This window comes from Candoia aspera, chromosome 1 (genome assembly GCF_035149785.1).
Source record: "Candoia aspera isolate rCanAsp1 chromosome 1, rCanAsp1.hap2, whole genome shotgun sequence".
Taxonomy (NCBI): domain Eukaryota; kingdom Metazoa; phylum Chordata; class Lepidosauria; order Squamata; family Boidae; genus Candoia; species Candoia aspera.
The window spans coordinates 210,227,149-210,248,294 of record NC_086153.1 but is presented as its reverse complement, the minus strand read 5'-3'; the positions used below and the strand labels follow the sequence as shown (position 1 = coordinate 210,248,294).

General features: G+C 36.6%; 1 protein-coding gene across 1 annotated transcript in view; it reads right to left on the bottom strand.

Annotated features, from left to right (window-relative positions):
* VWDE (von Willebrand factor D and EGF domains) overlaps nt 1-21,146 on the bottom strand; it is a 221,349-nt gene that overhangs the window by 21,880 nt on the left and 178,323 nt on the right. The window contains exons 27-28 of the mRNA XM_063307665.1: nt 11,596-11,691; nt 9,555-9,650 (exon numbers count right to left, since the gene is read on the bottom strand). Of these exons, the coding sequence (XP_063163735.1) occupies nt 9,555-9,650; nt 11,596-11,691 (192 nt within the window). The remainder of the gene's footprint in view (nt 1-9,554; nt 9,651-11,595; nt 11,692-21,146) is intronic.

The window sequence follows — 21,146 nt, the reverse complement described above, 5'->3', positions numbered from 1 at the left end:
CTGCTCGCCTCTATGTTCTCTTTAGAATTCTGAGTGGCTGAAGAAGAAAAAAAAAGGATGCAAAGGGGGATAGTAGGGGGCAGTGTGGATTCTCTTTCCTCTCTACTTCGAGTCTGCACAAAGAGGGATAAAGGAGCACACACTCTGTGTTCTCTCTAGCACTGCTTCTGATTGGTTACAGCAAATTTCACAATATCTGAACAAACAGCACTAGATATGCAGGAATCCTCCAGCATGTTTTGTGATTTGTTTCCTTTTTTCCTTGCTGTAATGAATCTGCAGCAAAGCCAGATTCTGAAGATTTCTGGTAACCAATAAATTGCCCTCTTTTCTCTCATAGTTGAGGGCTGTTAATGTATCTGGTCTAAAATAGTGTAATGTAATAAATAATCCTTTGAAAAGCCTACACTATTATCAGTCCATTAAAATAAACAAACAGGATGATGGCATTTTCTTAACTAATACAGTTTGCCTTTTCAAACTCATTTGGATATATAATTTATTTACTAATAAAACCAATGTTGGCAAGCTGTTTTCTGAATCTAAAAATATATTGCTATATTAAAGTTATAAATATGATTTATGGGATTGACCCTTACTTCACTTTCAGCATATTCTGCTAAAACCCAGCGATTTCCTGCCTTCATAAAAGTTAAGGCAATGGGACTGCTGATTACAAGCCAGCTCCCCATTCCTCCTAATTAGCAGTGGGTGTTCTTTTGACATTGTTTTGGCACAGAAAAAGGAGAGCAGCCAATTCATAAGGCACTAATCCAAGAAGAATCTACATGTTATATTGCTATTTTAATTAGATCTCAGGAGCTGACGTTTTTGTGATATATACTGTACATCCACAAAATCTTCATGGCATCCTACATTAAGTTCAGTCAATGGGGTTTAAATATCTTACTTAAATTGGCTGGTGATCATTTCTGGAACAACGATATGATGGTCATTATTAAATTATGGTTTACAAAAACTGTAAGCATGAGGTTGTTGAAATGTAATTACTATCAGTTGTTAAGGCTGATTGTTTCTACATGCAGAGAAGTGAAAAGACTCTGACTAGAGGGCGCTGTGTTATTCATGAGCTGGGGGGGGGGCTTGAAGAAGACAGCCAGGTGAACTAACTTTTTTCTTTGTCCCTTCTTTCTTTTTCTACTCAGGAATAACTGACCAAGAGAGATATTCTTCCACTGGACCTATTGGTGGATTAGGAGAGCAGTAACTGTGAGTTTGGTCCAACTTGCTGCTTCAAATAGGGACACATTGAATTTTGAAATGGAAAGCACTGGCTACACAAGAGTGGACTAAAAGAAGCTTCTTTGTTTATATGTTAATAAAACATAAGAAAGTGTGCTTTAAAATGCATATTGGGGGATTATCCTGCATTTGCTTTAGCGCTATGCTAAAAGAGGGAATTGTAATGAAATAGAATGCACTTCCATTCTATCCTGTATTATTGGGAGGAGAAAATAAGATTTTCAAAAGAAAATTAAAATTAAAAGCATAAAATAGTCAAGTGGAAATCTCAGTGAATTTTTCAGAAATGTATTTAGAAGTAACATTAAACCCTGGAATAAAGCAGACATTATCTTGGCAAAGACTATATTATTAAGCAAAGCTTCTTGTGCTGAAATTATAATCAATAAATGCCCTAAAAAAATACTTGGGCTGGAAAGAACATTAATAATAATGTAAATGACTATCACTGTTGAACACTTTGCCTCAAATAAATGAAGAGAAAATCTGGAATGAAGTATTTCAAAGAGAGAGGAAGAGGGGAAGAAGATTTCAAAAATTATAAAGCTGCTAGTTATAAAGCTACTACATGGGGATGAAAGTAAGATGTTCCTAATGGGCAAATGAAAAGGTCAGTACATATAACACTATGTTGCAGTAGATATTAATCAGCATAAAGTCACTGAGGTCAATGACTGGAGTATCTGATTATTCATTATTTTAATGACTTCATGAGATGTTCCAAACAGAAGAATGGATTCAGTGTTCTCTACAGCTGCATACCATACAGTGATTCCTAGATTAAGAATTCCTGATTGACAGGGATAGAGATCAGTACCAATGGCATACCAGAGATATCTTCCTGTTGACCCCATAATGCCAAATCCCTCTCTTTGAAAAGTATTTCTTTTTTTTGGAAATTAGATGGATCCTGAAGTGAAGCAAACAGAAGGTATTTCTCTTTTGGCCATCAAAATACATGTATGGTGAACTTTCTACCTTTTGTGTGATTTCCCCCACTGACCTACTGTTTTCTGAAGAATACTGGCAAGGAGGGATAGTAGATTGAAATTGGTGGGTATCAAAGAATGGGGCTTATTCATTTAATAAAGAATACAATTTTCTAAGCTTTGGGTCAAGTACATATAAGCAGGCACATTTTGGAATCTTTTAGCATGCTATAAGCAGTCTCACAAAATCAAATCAAATCAAATCATATTTATTTGGTTGATGACCAGCAAAATGTAAAAGGAGAAAAGCAAAGTAAAACAAAGAAATACAATAATATATTACAGACTAATAAGATATATCACATAATAATATAGTGTTCTCTCTGCTATTACTATATTAATACAATATGTATTAATATACATACTATATTAATACACTAAGGGGTGAGCCTAGAACATTAAGAGTTATAAAATAAAAGTAAAAATATATATCACCTGACAATTTATTAATTAAAATATTTCAAATTTAAAAGTACTTTTTAAAGTAGGGAGTTATTTCTTTGTCCGGTTTTGTCTAACAAAATAGAAATAAAGACAGTATTCTGGGATGTTGTGTTGTTTTGCAGCATTATAGGTTCCCATTTTTATTTAAAAATTCTAAAATAAAATCAAGTGCATCCACTGATACCAATGGATGCCATATTGGGAATCCAGGATCTACAAACTTAATATAGCTCACTAGTTGCAAAGATTGATGTGACTTATTCTTATTTATCTGAGGCTACCTGCTTCTCTGACATATTGAGAGCCAGTTTAGTCTAGTGGTTAAGGTGCTGGGCTAGAAACCAGGAGACTGAGAGTTCTAGTCCTGCCTTAGTTGTGAAAGCCAGCTGGGTAACCTTGGGCCAGTCACTCTCTCTCAGCCCAACTCACCTCACAGAGTTGCTGTTGTGGGGAAAATAGAAGGAGGAAGGAGTATTATGTATGTCTGCCACCTTGAGTTATTTATAAAAATAATAAAGGTGGGATAAAAATTAATTAAATAAATTCTGCAATAGTTGTGTAGAGGGAATCTCATACCAGAGTGACTACAAAAGTTAATAGATGAGAATTGATAAAGCTTTGTGTAAGGGAATACTTCTAAAGTTTAACATGTTAATCTAAAATGGCAGTAAATAGGTATACTTTCTAAAACTATATCATCCTACAAGTGTTCCTCTGTTTAACGTTTGAGGTCTTGTTGCAGGTCTCATTGCCAAAAGAAGCTCTTCAGACTTCAATAGGAACAGATTCTTTTCCATTCCAATGCCATCTTTTAAGATTTCAGGATCATTACAGTCTATTCCAAGGGTCAACATTTTTCAGATTCTGGCACCATTGTGAGAGTTTGTGCAGTTATGTATACCAAAAATAACAAGTAAAAAAAACCATGAAATTGCTAGAACTTGAGAGGTTTGGGCTATGTGATCCATGCGTCTTATCAGATGATGTAGTTAAGGCAGGAGTTTTAAACTCCCACAGTGACAAGAGCCACACAAAGACTAATTAATTAGCCTGAGGGCCACAAGACACTTTTTCTACACTGATACAAAAGCCTCTAGTGATGCAATATATGATGTAATATACTGATAGTGCCATTTAGAATGCTGTGGGTTCAGTGGATATCATCTGTGGTGTCATGGATGCTATGGTATTCACAGGCACAGCACTGCTAACCTATTTTTCATGGTCTTTGGTCACACGTCACTCTTTCAGCCAATCTTTGGATGATTCACCTCAGTTTAGACTGGGTAGTGTTATTAGTTATTGTCAATTGTTTTCTTTTCTACCATTGTTATTTTTATGCCTGTGGTTTTGGTATTTTGTATAGCAACTATTCTGATTATTAACGTTAGAGCAATAGTGATCATGCTCAACTTAAAGTGCTCTATCTTCCTGAAAATGTGTTTTGTGTTCTGTGACAGAGAAGGTGGAAACTGGGATACATATTGTTAGTAAGAATGCCTTTTCTTTTGTTTTCCTCTGATTGTGTTACAAGCTTTTCAACAACTCATTCTAAACAAAGCAGTTTTCAGAATGTGAAGTTTCATACGCAAATTTGGGGGATAATTATTGGCACCATGAAAATATTTAATTCAGCGAGCCTAAGAGAGATGGTGAGGGACATACTGTATGTATCAGGGCTGTTAAAATACTTTGGAAGAGGTGCTTCAGGACACATGGGAGTATGTACAAAGCCTATCTCTTTGAAATGTTAAAGTAAAGTAAAGGTGCATAAACCTGAAGAAACCTTCTTTCTTCATGTTTATGCATCTTCTTTGGAAGTTATCTCTATCTCTGTGTGCATGCACAGCCATTTTGTGCAGACAGCCAGAAGCAGCTATGCAAGCCTGGAAAAAAGATGTGTCTGCTTTAACAAATTCAAATTTGATTTTTTGTATGCACTCCCATGCCTTCCAACAGACTTCTTTCAAAGGATTTCTCAGCAGTAATATGTATTGTATCATACAATAAGAGGAAATATTAAGAGAAATCAGTCACTAGATAAGGTGGCAGCAGATAGTAAAAAAATGTTGGGATTCCTATTACCATTCTGCAATTTATTTTCAACAGAAGCATCATCTTGGTCAGCAATATAGATGCTCATTACTTCTCTATGTGTTTTCTGCTTAATACGATAATGAAATTACATTTTCCCCTCCAATAAAACAAATTGCAAGCATGCTTTACTTGATTTGACTTATGTGAGTAAAGGGAAGAAAGAAATGTGTTTTCCCTGCTTCTGCTTAAAATTGCTACCATGCCATTAAAACTATGAAAGCTGGCACATTTACTTCGGAGAAAGGTTGTTGAATTTAATAGGGCTTATTTCTGAGTACCCATAGGAAAGACTGTTTACCCAGGGCACATTGAGGAAAGTTCTTCAAATTAAAATCGGAGCTAGCAGTAAGTCTCACTTGTTCTCACTGTACTTAATAGAGCTTTTTTCTGAATAGACGTGCATAATATTAAATTATAAAACTGCCATTTTAAATTGTGTCTGAAAAAGAAAAGAAAGAATGAATCATGTACATTTGGTTGAGAAAGTGAAAAGAAAAAAACTGGAGTAAAGATTTGAGCCACATCCCTTTTGAAATTTGTTTTGAGAAAAGGTATATAATGTGAATTCTATAAAGGTTGTGTAGTATTATGGACAGTATCCTGGTTATAAGATAAATTGGAATAAATCTTGTTTGCTTCCCCTAGGCCCTAATATATCAGTGCAGTAAAATTTTCACCAGGAAAATTTTTCAAATGCTTCAAAATTACTTAGTATTCATATATATATATATAAAGATCTGTTGAAGATAAAGAAACGGCAGGCTATAAGAGAGAATTGGAGAAATTTAATTTTAGCAGCAAAGCTCAGGAATTCCACTTGGTTCTGGTGTTTAAGAAATCAGTCTCTTACAGATAGATGTTTTGGCCCTATTACACAAATACCTGCAGATAAATGGGAGGATAATTTTAATAACACCTTTAAAAGGGAATCTGCTGTAATCTCAGATATGATTCCCTCTTGCAATGACCTCCCGGATTGGCCACCAGTATCCATCGCTGGGGTTAAAGATCTTATTGTCCAATTTAAACCTGGTAAAGCATCTGGAGGTGATTTTATCTCCCCAGAATTAATAAGAGAAAATAAAGACTGGTGGGCCCGAGTTTTGGCCACCTTATTTACATACATTAATAACACAGGATAATTTCCATCTGACTGGAATCTGGCCACTCTTGTACCGATATACAAAAATAAAGGACATAGACTCCACCCTACAAATTATAGGCCTATCAGTCTATTATACACAATAAATACATTTTATGTCAGATTTTTATATTCAAGGTTAGTGAATTGGGTACAAAATGAAAAAAAAAAAACTATTACTGCTGAAGAACAGGCTGGATTTAGAGAGGAACGGTCAACACTAGATCATTGTTTGGTCCTTCACCATTTGGCAGAAAAATATTCTGTCCCCCTCATGGTTCTCTTTTTGCAACCTTTGTTGATTTTAAGTCAGCATTTGATCTAATATCAAGGGAGAGATTGTGGGATAGTCTGAGACATTCCACAATTGACAAAAGGCTGCTAGCTCTTATTCAGTCACTTCATTCAAACACCTCCCTGAAAATTAGATGCACCCCTTGGGGACTTTTATCTAAAGCAGTCCAATCTTATAGAGGTGTAAGACAAGGCTGCATATGAGCTCCATTACTTTTCAACTCGTATCTAAATCCAATAATCCAAGTGCTTGCTGTTTCAGCCCATCATCCACCTATTTTGGCTGACCGTGCAATTCCAGCACTATTGTATGCCGATGATGTAGTCATTATGTCTACTCACAAGTGGGAATGAGAAAAGCACTTAGGGCCCTAGCTTGATTCTGCACAGATCAAACACTTTCAGTAAATTATCAGAAAACTAAAGTCCTGGTTTTTGCCTGACACCATCATAAGATTCACAAATGGCAAATAAATGGGACTCCAATTGAACAGGTGTGCACCTATAAATACCTTGGAGTGCGTTTCTGTGCTTCCTTATCCTGGACTGCTCATTTTCTTTGCCGGGCAAGTGTTGCACAGCGTACCTCATCAGCTATTGCAAGACTCTACAATTCCAAAGGGGCCCATTATATTCCTGCAGCCTGCAAGGTCTTTCAGGCTAAGGTAGTCCCTCAGCTTCTATATGGCTCTCAAATCTGCTCCCTTGCTAAGCTCAATTCTGTTGAAACCATCCAGAATAAGTTCATTAGAGCCATATTGATGGTACCAAAAAGTATCAAAAATGCCATCCTTTGGGTAGAAATACTGTAGCTATGCCAGAGCATGGTTCCTTCTTCTTACCTTCTGGCTAAAGTTAATTCTGTTTCCTATAGGTTTAGCCCCATTAGTATTTAGAGATCATTTTTAAGTCATCTTGGCTAAAAAAAAGCCTTAGATAAAATTCAATTGCTGGGCTTTGCTATGGAAAGTCTGTGCTCACTAGAACTGCCCTTAAGCAACGAATCTGGGATATAGATCTCCAAACAAATTTAAGTAAGGTGCTACACCCCAATATCTGTCATTCTCTTCCAGAAGGGTTCATTCCAGCTTCTTATTTATCATGCATTACAATTTTGAAATTTCATAAAGCTTTCACTTTAGCCAGGCTGGATGCTCTGCCCTCGGCAGTCCTGTTTGGACGTTTTAAGGGTACTCCTATGCACCTTTGATTATGTCCATGTGGTGACGGCTCAACAGAAACCCTAAGCCATGTGTTGTTATACTGTTCCCTATGTGAGGGATCAGTATAACAACTTATAGACAGATATCTAGACAGATCCTTATATATCTGATATTGAAGACATTTCCAGGCAGGGAGTGTGATTTCTATTTAATGCTACTTCTTTTGGACAAGGGCCCAAAAATATCATCCCAGGTTGCCCAGTTTTGTGCTACCATCTGCACAATATGCCACACCACTACTTTAGAATTTCTTAACACAGTATTTTATTTCAATTTATTTTAGTATTTTTATTCTTAATTAATTTTAGATTGTGTCATACTAATTGTTTTTCTGTTTTGTATGTGTGTGTGTGTGTGTGTGTGTGTGTATATATATATGTAAGATTGTTACTATTATATATTTTGATTGTATCTGGCCTTAGAGCTGTAATAAATGTGTTGTTGTTGTAAAGATATGGGTTTCATGATTTTTATTATATTATATTAAATATGTGGGACTTTATATACTCAAAATATTTCTAAATATGAGGAAATAAACATGTTGAAACTTTTAGAAAGTGTTGAACTAGATGTTAATAGATGGTTTAAAATTCTTTAAGCTTGTTAAAATTAATGCTATTAAAATGAATATTGTCCCTCATTTGATTTATGATCTTAGAGGTATTCCCTATGTTAATATAAAATAAATATTTCCAATGGATTGAAAAGTTATTTAGGAAATTTATTTGGGATATGGACCACCAAGGTTTTCCTTAGCTAAATTGAGATTATATTTGAAGAAGGTGGTTTTAATTATCTGATTTTCAGAAATACCAAGGGCCAGTAGTTTATCAGCCACCTGTTTATGGAATGAAAATATAATTGAATATTATCTCTTATGGGCTAAGTTGGAAAGTTATTATCTATTTCTTTTGCAATCATGGCAAGTGCATGGAACAACATACAGCAGAAAAAAATGTTTTATTTCCAGGAGTACTAGCTGTGAGGAATCTTTGGGTCATATTGGGATGTAAATTGAGTTTTGATAACGAGACTCATGTATATCTAACTCTTTGAAAAAAGTCTACTTTAAAAATTGGTGGTAAATCAAGTTATAAAGCTTGGGTGGAAGCTGGGATCATGACTTTAAATCAACTACTATATAATTACTATTTTAGGATTTTCCTGACTTCAAATTGAATTTGGTCTTCCCAATTCTCAACAGTGGAGGTATCTTCAGCTTAAGCATGTTCTAATGGAACAATATGGACCAGATGCTTTGGCTGCCTCAAAGGCACATGAGTTGCCTTCTTATTTGATGGAATCCATGACAGAAAAAAAAAAGATTTTATTTTGATTTTATATATATTTTTTAGTTGAGAACCCTGCTGTAAAAGTCAGAGAAGTGTGCAATAAAAAAACAACAGCCTTCTGGGTGGTATGGCCCAACCTCATTTACTTAAAAATGTGGATCCCAAACAATTCTTACCCATCCTAATATTTTTCTTATTTATTAATAATTAATTGGAAAGAGGGAAAGGTAAGAATTTTGTGCAATTCATTTTTTGACAAGAACATATCAAAATTTGAACATTACTCCAGAAACAAGATATAAAGTATCTTGTTTGTGTGTTTGTTAATTTAAAACATTTCCCCAGTGTTTCCCATTAGAAGTAATTTACAATGAGAGGTGATGATGAAGAGGAGGAGGAGGAGGTTGAAAAGGGGCAAGGTGAAACAGACAAATCCATTCATCATGGCAAAAGGCTTTGAATGCTTAGCTCTTGAACAGCTGAATTTCAAACCCAATCTAATTAGCCACATTTATGACACTGAGCTGGGATTGTCACTTCTTTTTTTCTACCTGGCTCCTCATCTTTAAAAGCTGCAAGGCAAAATAATATAGTCCTCTCCATTCTGGAAACAGTGGTACCTATTGAATTTGGTCTATTCTATATCAAAATATTTTTTAACTTAGCCATATTTTCATTTTTTCATACACAATATGAACATAACTTTATTTACTTTTTAAATAAGAAGAAAGCAAAAATGCATTTATCCATAGTATTATTAAACAGAGACAAAGGCAAAGAGAAAAGACACTTATATTCAAAAACTACTTACGAATCTGGCATAGGAGGCCTGCCCATCCTCCTGAGCATTGACAAACATTAGGTCCTATACATTCACCTCCATTCATGCAGCTGGGTAGACACAAAGCTAAAAAAGAAAAAAAGAAAGAAAGGTGAAGAGAGGGGAATAAGAAGATCTTTATGATGACCCATGAGTTTTAAGTCACTTTACTGAGTGACATGTCAGGTTAGCTTCCTACAATTATTTTCAAAATAGCTTGATCTCAAAAGAGCTTAATGAGCATTCTTCATGAGGCAATTAGCATTCTGAAATGTCCATGAGTAGAAAGTTCCCCCTTAATCTCTGCTACTCTGACTTCTAGTTTCATCATGGATTTGCTCCAAAGGCAGAGTCCCTAGTCATTAAATTTTCATTTTCTATTAGGTCTGAAATCCTTAATTGATTGAGTGATTAACAGAGTAACCCATTAATTTCAGACTAAACTTGGGGGTATTAAATGGTGTTTTAATCAGATCAGTGCCCTTTGAAGGATGCTGAGTGGCAGAGTTGTTGTAAAGTAGCCTTGTTTACCATGTAAACAATCTTTTAGGCAAGGGCAGTTGCCTAAGAATTTTTAAATCATCATTTACGTATGCAGTACTACTAGGTCTCAGTTCAACACATGATTTCCTCCTTCCCTGGCTGAGACATCATCAAAAATTCATTATCAAGCCAGCTGCCAGCAGCTTAAAGGGCTGAGGTGAAAGTAAAATGCACACACACACACACACACACACACACACACAAACCAAAAACTGTCAGTCTAAGGAATGCTCATATTCAGACATATGGATGTCCTTGCTTCATTAAACAGCTCTTGGATTGAGAGGGAGCAGTGCTAATCATAGTCACATTATACCAAGCGCAGGACATCAGTCACAATGGATATTGTTGAGGGTCTGCGGCCTGGTATGGAGATTTATCTATATGCATATATATACATCCCTACCAGCATCTTGCTCATATCAGTTTCCAAAGCAGTACACAGAAATGAACAGATGCACTAGATGAAAATCTATTACACAGCTGCTGTCTTTTTCCTGAGATACTCAACTGTTGTCTATTATAATGGCAATATCCAATGACAGACAAATAGCTGTTTGTTTGTTTGTTTTAAAATAGTGGCAGCAGTTTTAATATCTGTGCTCAGAACCCAGGTTTCTGAGTAAAAAAAACAAGACAAGTGACCTAAAACTTCTGAAATAAAGCTAATCTTCCTTCCCTGAGACTGTTGTTTTTGTGGTTGGTAAAATAGCAGATCCTTGTTAATTTGCTACAACTTACATGGACACATTTAATGTTTGGGAACCTGAGATGTAATTTCAGCTATGTTCAGCTATCTGGAAGCCAACCACAAGATCAAGCCAACATATAAAGTCTCCTATAAAACTGTGCTATCCTGACTATAAATTCATTTTGCTTATCTGTCAACATTGTAATAACAAATAACCCCTGATGAAAAAATATTTCCACAATTTCCAAATCTGCTGGCTTACCTGAATATTACTATTATTATTATTTTAATGTAGTTAACTGTGATTAGGCTTGATAGTGTTAAAATTATTGCTACAGTTTGATTTCAACCTCAGAATTGGTGCACCAAACTAATATGCCAATAATGGCCTTGCAAATATATCAGTACAGATAGTATATTTTACTCATCTTTAAATAATTTGGAATGTCTATATGTCTTCTGTCTATAAAATTTAACAAAACATCTGCTCCAAGTAAAACTAAAAATTAATATTTCTCATGTAATGCTATTTATATAAACAAGAATTTCTGTAAGGAAAAAAAAAGTTGCCTAACAGACTGACAGCTCTGCCAGACAGAAAGGAAGAACTTTTATCTTTACACTGGGAAGCATAAAATGTTGTATCTTATATTAATTTGAATTACCAAAATATAAAACTGTCCAAAGTCCCGAAACAGCAAAACTAAATAATTAGCATTAAAACAGATTACAATTCATGCTGGCACACTTGAGTGATAAACAAATAGCATATTTGAATCAAAAGGGATTCAGACTCACGTATACTACAACGCTTTCCTTTCCAGCCAAATGGACAGTCACAAACATTGGGCCTGCTGCATCTCCCACCATGCATACACATTGGATTGCAGATACCTGCAGTGTCACAGAATTAAAGACAGGTGTCACCTGAAGAATAGTCCAGACCTTTTTGTTTCCCTTTTTCTAAAGTGGTGTGGGTGTATTTGTACTGTTTCATAATGACAATACTTTGCAAAATTAAAAAGAAGAAGTAATTTTGAGTGTGAAGAAAAGTCTTAATATTTTGGGATTTGCAAGCTTTAGTAAATCCTTCTAGAATCTGCTGAGGTCTACTGTGTGCAACAGACATTTCAAGGAATTTTCAATAAGAGCTGAGACATTAATTACAACAATTCTTGAAAAAGTAAACAGGAAATCTTTGGTGGCAGCTGTAAGGCAGGCCAATACCACTAACTATGGCTGATTGCCAAATTCTTGTTAAGGCCATTCCCCTCCTGATTAGAAAACATATTCTCAAGCATTCATCTGGATCAACTAGAGGTGATGGAGAATTGATTAGTTTCACACAATTCAAGAAAGCTTTTGCCTTTTATCCATCAAGAATAACAGACAAGATAAATATAGAATTGCCAGGAGGTGTTTTTTTTATAGATAGAAAAACAGATTCAATATTACTTTTTAACATTTATTTAAAAATTCTTCTTTGGACAATGAGATGAATGCAGTTTCTAATATCTGGGGATTTGATAACATGGCCACAGACAGCTATATCTAGCTTCACCAAGTGAATGTGCCAGGAATTAACTTCTAAAACAATAAACTGGAAACTGACAGCTGACAATAAATTAACAACTTGATTCTATATTTACCTAGAAGAACTTTCTGCAGATTTAAAAATACTTTTAAGATTAGGCCTACCTTATCTAGGATGCAAGCAAACAGGCACACACTAAATGGCAGCAAAAAGATGCAGACAACTCCAACACTTGGTTGCCATCCAGCAATCACTCTGATTTATGCATCCAAAATACAGTAGGCTTATTTAAAAATGTGTAGCATTGTAACCCTACAACATCATCGTACTCATAAGATTGTAGCCTCTGTCTAGGGTAGCAAGCTAGCATCTGAGAACTTGGAAGGCACTAGCCAGCCAGACAAGACTAAACAGTTGGAAAGTCTAATTCAGTTGACATGAGTTTCATATATAGAATTCAAAGTTTTAAAAAAAAAAAAAATCGTTTATACATATGACTAGCCAGTAAACTTTTAAAGCTTTCAATTGTTTTTTTTTAAATAATTTTTGTTCTTTATTTACGTCAGCTGAGTTCTATTACAAATCTATGGTTTGCACATAGAAGATGACATAGTGAGATAATGCTGGAGGACTGGCCATAAACCATGAAGAGCCTCCTTAGCTAGACTGGCCAATGGTTAGACTCAGTCAAGGTCAGCTACTGATGTTCCGCATTCTTTACTCTTGATTACTATCCTAGCAAGGTCTTTTGAAACTGAAAATCAGAAAATCACTTGAACTAGATTTTTACATATTCTGCTTATAAAAGGTATAGGGAGGGAGCAAGGGCAAATGAGGCAAGCTTTGGACTGATTGATTCTTCAGATGTGAAGTACCAACATTTTTTAATTGAAAAGAGTTCTCCTGCCTTCACCTAATAAGAACAACCTTCAAAATACTTTTTCTGGGGAAAAGTTCATGCTTTTCAAATTCAATTCTATGATCTCTAGCTACCTAATATAAATAGTGATCAGACTAAACTAACATTGGCTTTTGTAATGAAGAAGGATAACTTTTCTTTATTAAAATGTTCATGGTGTTATCTAGATCATGAGATATTGCACTGCAAGTTCATTCTGAAATTTTCCTTGAGTTAATTGTGATACAATTTCTGCAATGTCCACTGCTTATCATTACATAGTGTTTTAATGGTCTCCTATTAACTATTACTTTCACTTTATGTGTGATGCCTTTCTCTTCAATTGCCATCACTCTTTGCCCATAGCCACTGAATTGTGAGTATGTGTATGCGTGTGCGTCCCCCCACACACATATACATACATGCAAATATACAGTATACTGTACATACACATATGCATGCAGGTGCTCAAACAAAACTAAATCATCTCAAATAAAAATTATAATATTGGTTCATAATTCAAGTCTACATTTCCCCAGATCTCCATATGTGTTGGACTAATTTCCATAAGTTGCAGTCATTATGAGAATTGTAGACCATTGCATCAGGAGCACCCTGTGTTGGAAAAAGCTCTTTAAGGAGTTTCCTCAAGTTTTAGAAAATATCCTAACTTTACTAATTAGGTTCCAAAACAGGGGGATAAGGACCTTTTAGTAGCTGAGGACAGGTCTTAGCATCGTGAGGGATGGCGAGGGCAGAATGCATGTGACGATCATTCAAAGGGGGGTTGGGTATACTGTGTTGGGGCTCAGGTTGTTGTAAAGAACCACAGACATGTCATGAGAGAAAATATGCAGCATACTTTAAGTCCAGGAAACAGAGAAAGCGTTAGAAAGAAACTCAGACTGGCTCCACTCTAATTCACTGGAATATAACAGGGGGGAAAGGGGAAACACAGTTGGGCTTTCGCGATTTGGTTACTATAACCCATATCAATAAAGTATAGTTGCAGTCAAACTGGTGGAGTCTGTTTCCTGACCTGGCCTACCCTGAAGGGCTGAAAGTTGCTTACCACTCTTCCAAGAAATGTAAGCCTTTGTACAATTGTCCTGCATGGAAGCCTAACACTGAAACTCTTTGCAGACATTGTTCTACTATTATTTATTTAAGGATGGAATTGTAACCTACCTTTTCTCCAGGGCTCAAGGCATCTTACATAGTGATCTCTCTTCACTTTATGTCCAAAATAACCTTGTGATGGAGACTGGGCTGAGAGTCAATGGCCTAAGGTCACCAAATGAGTTTTCATGGTTGAGCAGAAACTTGAATTGGAGCTTCTCCAGTCCTAGTTTAACATCTAAACCCTTACATCACATTGAGTTTAATTATTAGATCTGGCTCTTTTATTCAGATTTTTAGAGGCTGTGAAGTAGCTATAAGAACATTGAAGTTGTACCTTAATCTTAACTAAAAAAGGTTTTTACTTCAGAAAAGTTGAAGGCATATATAGGATTTCACAATAAATGTGTATACAATACCTGTCTGCTGAATTGTTATTAAAACATCAGTACAACATCAGTATCAAGCTGGAAACTCATATATACACAATGGAGCTGTTGCTAGACATAACACTTCTTCAAACTATCTTTGCCAGTTCTATACCAATAGATTTTTCTAGTCCCTATTCCAATATATGTACTGTACAATTCTGCACTAACCAACCCCAACCATAATTCACAGCAGAACATGGAAACATAGGCCAGAGTTGGCCCAAGAGTTTTCCCTTGCTTCCTTTACCTAAATTATCTTTATTCCCTCATTCTTTAAGTTTAAAATGTGTTAAATACATTTCCATTTTTGATATCCAGGAGGCACTCTTCAACATTTGTTGATAACTAATGCCAGTCTTTCTGGATCTCACTTGTAACTTGGGGGAGGTGGCTCCAATTTCAAAGTAGCAAACAAAATGTTGCATGCTCTCATTGGGAAATGAAATAAATAATGAAATTAATAACCAGACCTTGCAAAGAAACTGAATTAGCCTAATTTTTCAGGAGCAGACATAACTTTGAACAGATTCAGGGCTTCTTACTGATCCCCACATCATGAGAAATCATATCTTTTTTTCCTTTCTATCTCAGGGAGAAAAAAAATAAAAACAATCAACTGTATAAATTGCATGGAAAGCAGAGCTCTATTTTTTTTTTTTTAAATCCATTCAAAATAAGTTACCAATAAGGAAAAATACCCTTTACCATAATAAATGTTGCTAAGAGAAATATCATGTATTAAGCAGAAGAGATAGTGACAATTATATTTTACATGAAATATTTTTAATGTTTTACTTCTATTTAAAATCAAAAGCAGTAAGAATCATTAATATTTCCTGGTGCACTGCTGCAATGGCTGCAGGAAATATTCCTTTTTTATTGATTTCAATGTCTATGTTGAATTAGCACTTTAGATAGGTTGAAACATTTCCTTAATCTTCTTAACTGTTCCCCATCCTTTCTTTGTGTTTTTCTTGTTAGCTGCTATGGTATTCCTTTTCCTCCAGTTGCTCTGGGACACCGTTTGGTTCTAGAAATGGTGACATGAGTAATCCCAGCCATTTGGCAAACACAGTGACAATGTAATTATCTATGTCTATGTAATGATATTACTAATGCAGGGATATTTGCTGACTGGGTAATAACCAATCCCAACCATAATTCGCAGTAGAACAGGGAACGAAAGGCCAGAGTTGGCCTAATAGGTAGAAACCCAATATTGAACTCCCCAGGTAGAGCCAGCTCTACGTGCCTCTACTGGTTACACATGGCTGCTGCAAGCACTGTCACAACTTCAGACTGCTAATGCCTTTACCTGCAGCTAGTGAAGGCCCATCTCCAGCTAAGCAGCCAGCCTGAGTTCCTTCTATTGGTCCTGGAGCCCGGTTATTTCACAGAAGCAGCACTAACAGCCCCAGAAACACTACAGTTCCTTGGGTGTCGTGAGGAATTACAGTACCGGCCAACCCGGTGCATTCATTTTTCTGGCCCATATGACTACACTTCTTGGCAGACTTGGCTGATTCAACCCAAGATTTTATGCTAAATGTTGCAAGACATTAGAATCATGAAGTTTATGAGATTTCATTGCCTTTGTTTTCAATGCCTTGATTTTTCTTACTGCAATGATGCATTTCATCACAGGTAGCAATACTGATCTAAACTGTGGCAGCATCCCAAACCTGATATGACTCTCCCCAACAGACACACATTTCCTTTTGTGGCAGATGTGGCATTTCAGTATTTACTGTAAGAGATAAAGTAAGGAATCCTGTACAAACAGAATATTAAATCAGTTTCCTGATCTCCATTATGAGCTTTTTACTTTTGTCTGGGCCATTTCAGAAGAACTGAAGGTCCATGTACTTAACTAACCTTTCCTAAAACTAAAATTTAGGTTCTGTTAAGCCTTAGTACAATGATTACCTGTCATTGCATTGCCTGAATAATATAGAAGATAAGGGAAAAACAGGGCTGTGCTGCTCTGCTGACTAGGAAGATATCGTTTTAAAAACATTGGATTTCTTTGCCCCAAAAGGCTGGTAAATTGACCTCAATAATCTATCCCACCTCAAAGAAAGTAAAAGGCTGCCTCCAAGCAATATATTCTCAACTAGCCAAACAATTAAATGTATCAAATGCAGCCCCTGGGTGCTAATGCACCCCAAATATTTGATAAATGATAGAGCAGAAGGATAGGAGATCACATATTCCTGAACTGTTTTCTACAGCAGTGATCAAATTCCTTCAGCAGAGAATTATTTGAGAAATGTATCACAGTCACAGGGTTTCATAGCTCAGCTATCTAATTTTACTATATTGATAACTTTATGTAATTTGTATTAAATATGATTGGTACAGGGCTACAAATGCTGAAAACCATATAATGTTCTTTGGTAACATTTGTCAGAAGAGAGGATATTAAACTGAATGAGGTATAAAGTACAAAAGATACAAGACTCAGAGCTTTTAACTAATAGCAGATCAACACCTAATCAAAGGAATCATGTTCAATGTGAACTGGCCCTTCACAACTAAACCAATGATTCCGCCAAAACAGATACATAATTTATTGAAATAAATAGAACTTAGAGCATATATAGGTGTATGTATGTGTGTATGCATGTGTGTGTGTGTGTATGTATACACAAATATACATACATACACACTCCTTTTTTTGTTTGTTTTCCTTGTGTCTGAGTGTTTATGAAACAGGAGTGTCAACATTTGAAAGCAATGTTTCAAATCATACTTAACTTAAATAAAAGGATTAGTTTTTCCTATAATGAAAGTTGACTTCTTCCAATTTACAGCATAGTAATGGATTAGAATGCACAATAACAAATTGATAATTTACATTAAAATGTATATAGGAGTCTAAATGGGGTCTACCACTCCAAAGGGAGGTGGGACAAAGAGTTATGTATCAATATTAAAGATGTGTACAAAAATATGTTAGGGCAATCTGTGTTTAAATATAGCATATATTAGAGAAAGGACGGCTAGTGGCTGACGGTGCTGGTGGTGATCGACGAATCTGATGTTCTAAGGATCAACACAACATTGGAACTTGGAATGTAAGATCTATGAGCCAGGGCAAACTGGATGTGTTTATCAGTGAGATGTCAAAATTAAAGATAGACATTTTGGGTGTCAGTGAACTGAAATGGACTGGAATGGGTCACTTCACATCAAATGACCACCAGATCTACTACTGTGGACAAGAGGACCACAGAAGAAATGGAGTAGCCTTCATAATTAATAGTAAAGTGGCTAAAGCAGTGCTTGGATACAATCCAAAAAACGATAGAATGATCTCAATTCGAATTCAGGGCAAGCCATCTAACATCACAATGATCCAAATATACGCCCCAACCACAGATGCTGAAGAACCTGAAGTAGATCACTTCCATGAGGATCTGCAGCACCTACTGGACAATACGCCAAAAAGAGATGTTATTTTCATCACAGGAGACTGGAATACTAAGGTGGGCAGTCAAATGACACCTGGAATTACAGGTAAGTATGGCCTGGGAGAACAAAACGAAGCAGGACATAGGCTGATAGAATTTTGCCAAGACAACTCACTCTGCATAACAAACACTCTCTTCCAAAAACCTAAGAGACGGCTTTATACATGGACTTCACCAGATGGACGACACCGAAATCAAATCAAATCATATTTATTCGGTCAATGACCAGCAAAATTTAAAAGGAGAAAAGCAAAGTAAAACAAAGAAATACAATAATATACTACAAACTAACAAAATATATGACACCGAAATCAGATTGACTACATCCTTCGCAGCTAAAGGTGGCAGACATCTATACAGTCAGTAAAAACGAGACCTGGAGCTGACTGTAGTTCAAATCATGAACTTCTTATTGCTCAATTTAGGATCAGACTAAAGAGATTAGAAAGATCCACAGATCAGCTAGATATGAGCTCACTAATATTCCTAAGGAATATGCAGTGGAGGTGAAGAATCGATTTAAGGGACTGGACTTAGTAGATAGGGTCCCAGAAGAACTATGGACAGAAGTCCGCAACATTGTTCAGGAGGCGGCAACAAAATACATCCCAAAGAAAGAGAAAACCAAGAAGGCAAAAAGGCTGTCTGCTGAGACACTAGAAGTAGCCCAAGAAAGAAGGAAAGCAAAAGGCAACAGTGATAGGGGGAGATATGCCCAATTAAATGCAAAATTCCAGAGGTTAGCCAGAAGAGATAAGGAATTATTTTTAAACAAGCAATGCATGGAAATGGAAGAAGACAATCGAATAGGAAGGACAAGAGACCTCTTCCAGAAAATTAGACACATCGGAGGTAAATTCCAGGCCAAAATGGGTATGATCAAAAACAAAGATGGCAAGGACCTAACAGAAGAAGAAGAGATCAAGAAAAGGTGGCAAGAATATACAGAAGACCTGTATAGGAAGGATAACAATATCGGGGATAGCTTTGACGGTGTGGTCAGTGAGCTAGAGCCAGACATCCTGAAGAGTGAGTTTGAATGGACCTTAAGAAGCATTGCTAATAACAAGGCAGCAGGAGACAACAGTATCCCAGCTGAACTGTTCAAAATCTTACAAGATGATGCTATCAAGGTAATGCATGCTATATGCCAACAAATTTGGAAAACACAAGAATGGCCATCAGATTGGGAAAAAAAATCAACTTATATCCCCATACCAAAAAAGGGAAACACTAAAGAATGTTCAAACTATTGAAAAGTGGCACTTATTTCACATGCCAGTAAGGTAATGCTCAAGATCCTGCAAAGTAGACTCCAACAATTCATGGAGCGAGAATTGCCAGATGTACAAGCTGGGTTTAGAAAAGGCAGAGGAACTAGGGACCAAATTGCCAATATCCACTGGATCATGGAAAAAGCCAGGGAGTTTCAGAAAAACATCTATTTCTGTTTTATTGACTATTCTAAAGCCTTTGACTGTGTGGACCATAACAAATTGTGGCAAGTTCTTAGCGGTATGGGGATACCAAGTCATCTTGTCTGCCTCCTGAGGAATCTGTATAACAACCAAGTAGCAACGGTAAGAACAGACCACGGAACAACGGACTGGTTTAAGATTGGGAAAGGAGTGCGGCAGGGCTGTATACTCTCACCCTACCTATTCAACTTGTATGCAGAACACATCATGTGAGGTGCTGGGCTGGATGAATCCAAGGCTGGGGTTAAGATCATTGGAAGAAACATTAACAGTCTCAGATATGCAGATGATACCACTTTGATGGCTGAAAGCGAAAGGGAACTGGGGAGCCTCATGACGAAGGTGAAAGAAGAAAGTGCAAAAGCTGGGTTGCAGTTAAACCTCAAAAAAGCCAAGATTATGGCAACCAGCTTGATTGATAACTGGCAAATAGAGGGAGAAAACATAGAGGCAGTGACAGACTTTGTACTTCTAGGCGCAAAGATTACTGCAGACGCTAACTGCAGCCAGGAAATCAGAAGACATTTAATTCTTGGGAGGAGAGCAATGACAAATCTCGATAAAATAGTTAAGAGCAGAGACATCACACTGACAACAAAGGTCCACATAGTTAAAGCAATGGTGTTCCCTGTAGTAACATATGGCTGTGAGAGCTGGACCATAAGGAAGGCTGAGCGAAGGAAGATTGATGCTTTGGAACTGTGGTGTTGGAGGAAAACTCTGAGAGTGCCTTGGACTGCAAGAAGATCAAACCAGTCCATCCTCCAGGAAATAAAGCCAGACTGCTCACTTGAGGGAATGATATTAAAGGCAAAACTGAAGTACTTTGGCCACATAATGAGAAGACAGGACACCCTGGAGAAGATGCTGATGCTAGGGAGGGTGGAGGGCAAAAGGAAGAGGGGCCGACCAAGGGCAAGGTGGATGGATGATATTCTAGAGGTGACAGACTCGTCCCTGGGGGAGCTGGGGGTATTGACGACTGACAGGAAGCTCTGGCGTGGGCTGATCCGTGAGGTCACAAAGAGTCGGAAGCGACTAAATGAATAAACAACAATATATTAGAGAAATTGCTTTTGTATGCACATGACCACAAACCTGCACATATTGTTATTATTATCAGCCCAAAGGAATCTACTGCATGATAAAGACTTCTTCACTGAAGGTTCTAGACCATAATTTACTATACTGATCCCATGTGGATTGGTAGATTGGTGTTTTTTGACTTCTCAGTTTAGGCTGAGAGAGAGTGTCAGACCCAAAGTGATGTAGCTGATTTCTGTGCCTAAAAGAAGACTAGAATCTGGATCTCCCTCCTCCTAGTCCAGCATCTTAACTACTATACCACATTGGCTGGGGTGTGTGTGTGTGTGTGTCTGTTTGCAAATAAAAAAGTATTAATTATGAGTGGCTACA